The sequence below is a fragment of the Fukomys damarensis genome, unplaced genomic scaffold (genome assembly GCF_012274545.1).
Source record: "Fukomys damarensis isolate Sample0158 unplaced genomic scaffold, DMR_v1.0_HiC HiC_scaffold_11, whole genome shotgun sequence".
Lineage (NCBI taxonomy): Eukaryota > Metazoa > Chordata > Mammalia > Rodentia > Bathyergidae > Fukomys > Fukomys damarensis.
In genome coordinates this window covers 10,904,767-10,911,088 of record NW_022900923.1, presented here as the reverse complement: position 1 = coordinate 10,911,088, position 6,322 = coordinate 10,904,767, and the positions used below count along the sequence as shown (strand labels likewise).

At 38.2% G+C, this 6,322-nt stretch overlaps 1 protein-coding gene across 9 annotated transcripts in view; it reads right to left on the bottom strand.

The window, feature by feature from the left end:
- Positions 1-6,271, bottom strand: part of Catspere (catsper channel auxiliary subunit epsilon) — a 99,431-nt gene extending 93,160 nt beyond the window's left edge. For 3 of the 9 annotated variants that reach the window (XM_010642616.1, XM_010642623.1, XM_010642619.1), the window contains exons 1-3: positions 4,990-5,047; positions 4,746-4,888; positions 873-921 (exon numbers count right to left, since the gene is read on the bottom strand). In XM_010642616.1, the coding sequence (XP_010640918.1) occupies positions 873-921; positions 4,746-4,813 (117 nt within the window). In that variant the 5' untranslated portion in view covers positions 4,814-4,888; positions 4,990-5,047. Of the gene's footprint in view, positions 1-872; positions 922-4,745; positions 4,889-4,989; positions 5,100-6,167 lie in introns of those variants that run through there. The other 6 variants (XM_010642617.3, XM_010642618.3, XM_019210444.2 and 3 more) reach the window with 6 other exon arrangements.
- Between the last annotated feature and the right edge of the window lie 51 nt (positions 6,272-6,322).

Below are 6,322 nucleotides of genomic sequence, written 5' to 3'. Positions count from 1 at the left end.
TTTTTTTTTTTTTTTTTTTGAGGCAGGGTCTCACTATGTACTTGTGACTGACCTGGAACTCACTATGTAGCCCAGGCTGGTCTTGAACTCACAGATCCTCCTGCCTCAGCCTCTTGAGTAAAATGGATGCACCTTGAGACCATACTTTTAAGTGAAACAAATCTAACACACATGTTTAACTGCTTCATTGTTTTTCTTGTGTGAGAAACCAAAAGGGTAAATAAGGACCAAGATGGAGGATAGATATTGGGAAGCAAGAAGAAAATGTTCAAATGGGAGGTGGAATGAGGGAGGGAGGAGGGAGAGGAAAGGAAAGGAAAAGCAAAAATAAAAGAGAATAAAAGGAAAAAATGGAAACAAAGCTTTTGTAAATAAGGGGGGAAGAAGGGCTAAAGGGAGGGAAACAGGGAAAAAAGAAGAATCGAGTTATATTATGTAAAGATACAAATTCCCTATAGTGAATGTGATCTTGTATATCTAAAGTATAACAATAAATTTTTAAAAATATAGAAAATAAGTTCTATCGTATGGCTGACCACAGAGCTATCTCGGTCTACACTGATTCAGTTTCCATTTGTTGTATAATTACTCACTGAATAATTACTAATAGTATTCTTCACGTTCAGTACTTCAGTTTTTAGACAATTTACCATCATATCATTTCATGAGTATTAATCACAAAATAATAAAGCAACACTGCATGTTTTCTGCTAAGTATAGATGAAGAACATGTGTTGGAGAAGGGACCCACGTTAGGGTGATTAATGGGATCAAGGCAATCAAATAAAAATAAAACAGAATGATTATTCTCTGTTCAGGATTCAAGGTATTTCATATTTAACTGTGGTTTTTTTAAAAAATTCAATACTTACGGCACTTCTGGTACTAATAATGTGATGGTGTGGGCTCCTACTTGAATACCTGTAGAGGAAAGGACCAGATGTGATGGTTAACACTAATTTTTTCCAAATATTACGGATTCTATATGGGGCCAAGGCCCACCTGAGCTGGCAAGAACTTAGTCTTTCTGTCTAGGGACTTTTCTGGAAAGTGAAGTCTGGGCTAAAAATTGAGGTTCTCACTGACTCCAACCACCATTCTAGGCTTGTTAGGGTTTGTTGAAGGTATAGAAATGAAATGGGAAGGAAATTCATTTTTTGATATAAAAACTGTTGAAGATTATTTGTTCAAACTCCTTCACTGTAAACTGAGCTAAATAAAGATACTAAAGACTAAAATTTCAAAAACCAGTATTTCTCATTTGCAAGACCGAAGAGCAACTTTCTGCGAGTCCTCACTCATGATCATTTTTGCACTGTTATCCAGGGTACTTCACTTCCTGTCTAATCCAGGTATAGCATCACTGTCCAACAGAAATCCAAGTCCCCTGTGTACTTCAACGTCTCTAGTAGCCACATGAAAATCACAAGAATAAGTAGGTGAAATTAATTTGAATAATGTACTTTAACATGTAGCCAGCATAAAATAATTGTTAGCAAAGTGTTTTACAGGCTTTTTATACTAAGACTTTTGCATCTGATGTGTATGTCACATCTATAATATGCCACAATTTCAAGTGTTCAAAAGCCACACGTGCCCAGTGACTATCACAAAGCATGTCCTTAAAATTTCTGCATTTTCCCTTCACTTCAATAATCTATATCTATTTTGCATACTTAATCGCCACTGGAATTGCTCCATGCCTAAGATTTGAAGATAGAAGCATTTTTTTCTGTGTGTAGGGGAGAAGGTGGTAGGATGTCATTATGTAATTCCTTGAGCACAGTTGTGTAAGCCTTAACAGTACTCTGAATTCTTTTTCTCAACAGATGTCAGTCATCAGAATGAAACACATTTCTGTACATACAGAATGAGTAAAAAAGTTAATGTATTTTACATATCTGCATAAAGTAAAATGAAGTATTTTTAAATATTTTTATCAAATAACATCTTCGCATATTTAGAATTAAAAACAAATGCCAAATAATTCAAGGATTATAGAAGAGACAATAATAAAAGTTAAAACTAGCTAGAAATGAATAGTGAAAAGATGATATAATAGTCTTTATGGGATACAGCCAAGCAGCACTCTAAGGGACATACCCCTTAAGTATCATGTAAGAAAAGACTAAAGACTATTAGCTAAATGTGTAATTTAGTATGTTAGACAGCATCAGAATAAGCTAAAAAAAAAATCCAATAAAAACATGAAAATAAATCAATAAAATGGCAAACAAAAATATAAAGACAAAATAAGACAAGCAAGCTTATACAAAGATTGATCAAGACCAAAAACAGTACAGTTAAATATTAATGAAAAGGGGCCATAATTATAGATAAAGCAGATATTTAAAAGATAAGCATATAGTCTCAATTACATGATAATTTTGAAAAATTGTATCAAATGGGCATTTTTATATGTTACCAAAATTAACTCAAGAAAAAAATAAAAGGAACTGGGCATGGTGGTGCACACCTGTAATCCCAGCATTTGGGAGGCTGAGGCAGGAGAATTGCTATGAGTTCGAGACCACCCTGGGCTACATAGTGAGTTCAGGTCAGTCTTGACTAGGTAGTGAGACCCTGTCTCAAAACAAACCAAAAAAAAAAAAAGAGGAAGAAATAGAAATAAAAGGCTTAAATGGCTGTACAAAGCAGTAGTTTAAAATCTCACCAGAAACACTAGGCTCAGGGATTTTTACATAGGAATTCTGTCAAAATTTTTGAGGTACAAATGACCCTAAATTTACATAAACTCTTTCAAAGAACTGAATAAGAGTGTTCTTCAACTCATTATATAGATAAATAGATAGATAGATATTCAAATAATAAAGAAAATATTTGCAAATCAAATACAACCACGTGTGAAGAAATAATAAATGATGACTGTTAGATTTATACCATCTCTGCAAATATGGCTTAATTAGAAAATTGTATAAGTCAAACTCACCACATATATCAATTTAAAGAGAAGAATCATACAATTGTTTAAAGATATGAAAAATGATGAAATTTCATATAACAATAAAATAAAAGCCAGTAAATAAGAAATGAAAGAAAATTCCTTTAACAATGATAGAATATCTGAATATCTATAGAACATCTATTACAAACAATACTCTAAGTGGAAAACACTAGTATCATTTTCTTGAAGAACTAGAATGAGAGAAGATGCCACCGTTATATTTCTACTCAGCGTTGCATTGGAAATACTAGCCAATGTAGTAAGAAAAATAAAATCATAGAATTGAGAAAGAGGACTGGGTGTACTCTACTACCGTAGAGATCTGAGTAGTTGTAACGTAAACTGTATTTCCAGAAAAAGTCTAAAATGTTTACTCTGCTGTCCTTTGCAGAAATGTTGGGTGACCTCTGGTGTTCAAGACAAAAAAGCTTATAAGCTCCCTGACTTCACAGGCTATCAGTAATAGCAGCCGTCTTTGTGATTTTTTTTTCTTTTATTGAGTTTATTGGTACATTTAAGGTATACAGTACAATTACATTCATTATTGGGATCTCGAACCTTCACATGACAGGTCTTGGTTCTCATTTTTTCCCCTTGTCCCTGCCCTCCCTTCACCCCTCCCCCCTCCCCATTTACAAACACTTTATTTCCATTTTTTCATTTTGTCATATTTTTTCTTTTCCCTTATTACCTTTCCCCTACCCTTCCCATTTTAGCCCTTTTCTTCCTGTTTCACATGGTCAATTATCTCATTAGGATCTTATGTACTATTATAGCTTTTCACACCAGAGAAACTATTCGGTATTTACACATGTGTGACTTATTTATTTCCTCAATATGTATCTATTTTCCTATGAATGAATCTAATTTCTCATTCTTTATGGCTGAGTAGGCAGCCATCATTGTTAATGGAAACATCTTTTGCTTGTGCTGAGGGCTCAAAATGGACCAATACGGTCAAGCGTCATAATAATCTAACATGAAGCTTTATCTTCATTTTGCGTGTCAGCCTCACAGAAGCCCGGGATTAGAGACGGTGCTACCACACCCAGCTCTTTGTCTCCTCCATCCATCCAATGAGATACCCTTTGGGAAGGGAAACCCTAGAAGTTTCCACTTCTGCAATGGTTTATTGTTGATATTCTTAAATGTTAATGTTGGAAATTAATTGGTTTTACATTTGAAGAATGTGGTTTTTGGTTAATCAGCTGCATTTTTAACCTATGAGTATGTAGAAAATCTTTTTAAAATATTTTATACAATTTCCAATGCAGCAGTTACTGAATACTGAACAAAAACCAACCTTGCATTGAAGATCTCTTAGAACTTCATAGCATTTCATTCAACTCACCTTCTACAGGAATTGTATTTCCTTACATTTATAAAGAGTTCATATTTTATAAAGCACTTTTGCATAACTCACTGTGCTCCAACTACCTACTATACCTGTATCCCCTCCTAGTTATCCTAGTAAAATGCCTCCCCCGGGGGCCAAAAAATAAAAATTAACTTTAAAAGTTAAAAAAAAAAAAAAATTCAGGAGACAGCAGAATGAAGGTCCCACCAACTTGTGCGCGAACTGGATGAGCAGCAAGGTGCCCAGGGCGCCCCCACACCCCATCCCTTGAAAACGCCCGGGTGGGACGGGAAGCCGGCGGGGGCCGGGATCTGCTCCCGGAGCTGGGGGATGACGCAGCGGTCTGCAAGGCAGGGGCGCCGCTAGCTCGGCCCCAGGGGCGACCCCCGCCCTTTCCGCTCCTGGGATCTGGCCTCTCGCTACCTCCACAGGGCTGAGCCTCCGCAGCTGAGCTCCAGCAGCAGCAGCAGGACCCCCGGCGTGACCGCCATGGTGCCGGGTCCTCGGCCCAACGTCCGGGCCGCGCGCGCCTGCAGAAGGACAGCCAGCCGCCTGAAAGTTAGCTGCTGTGCGAAAATAGAAACCAGGTTTCAGGGAAGGGGATAGCAAAACCACTTCGGAAAAAGTCCATGTAGGCCAAAAGGTGGATATGTAAAAGTCACTGTACCTTTTAGCCCAAATATTCGTGTGGCGGTTTATCACCGCTCTTCTAGCCAATACATAATCTGGTTTTCCAGGGAGCAGGCGCGCCAAGGATAGTAATGTGTTCTCACTATCCAGGCTCTGTCCAACACTAGCTAGGGCACTTTTGAACAAATGGGAAAACGTTCGTGTTTAAAAAGGGTTTATTTTTGTGATAAAGCTGTGATAAATACGTTATTGTACACTAGAATTTATTTGATTACTAGTCGGTAGACCAAATCATTGGAGTCATCCTAGGTTTTCAGTGCTTAGCAGTCTTCATTAATAGTAGATGCTCAATGTTTACTGACAATGTGTTGGATAGAAATCGTAAAATACTGTACTAAAATGGGCTTTGGGGACCATTAGAAAAGATGACAGTTTATATATCTGGGAGATACTACACTCAAGATGATTCTATTCCGTCGCCACCTTTTTTTGTAGGAATTTTAATCAGAATTAGACATCATAGTTAGTTTGTATTGCAGTCGAAAGAGCACTAAATCAACATTTGGGAAAGCTAACAGGGGGCAGACTATCTGAACGGAGACTGCCAGCGTATCAATCCGAGCCTCACTAGAGTTAGTTGCATAGCTTTCAAGTCCTATACAATGGGCTGGGGCATCGCTTAGTGGCGGAGTGGTTGCCTAGCATGCATGAGATCCTGGGTTTGATTCCCACCACTGCAAGAAGAAAATAAATCCTACATAACGAGGGCATCCACCTGTATTTAAATCACTGTAGAGATTTAAAAAACTCAGTGCATTCCAGTACAGTATCTTCATGTACTGTATAAAGCAGGTAATTCACACTTTCCGAACCTCTGTCACTGTTATGTAAAGTGAGACGGATTAGGACTCTATTTAATCTCTGAATTTCCGGGTTCAATGTCCTCCAATTTTACTGCTGCCCTTTTTGATTTGTCACCATTTTTACTCTTTAGAACTTTAACTTTAGAACTTTAACTTTCAATTCTAAACTTTAACGGCCCAGTTAGATCTTGCTTTTATTTTGAAATTACCCTCCTTGTATTTTGCATACTTCATCTCCCTCCTTAATACAAATAAGTATTTAAAAAAGCAAAAGATCGATTTCAGTGCCTGAAACCTACAGAGCATCCACCTGCCACGACATTACGTCGCTGCGACGCACAGCGTTGCATACCGGGAGTTGTAGTTCGGCGCTCCTCACGTACCTACGAGCCTCTGGGGTTTGAAAGCCGGAGGAAGGGCGGGCAGGAGGGGCGTAGTGGGCGAAGCGCGCCCGCAGCCCCGCCCCTTCCGCCCCGGGCTGAGCCTCAGAGTGGCACGCTGGGCCGC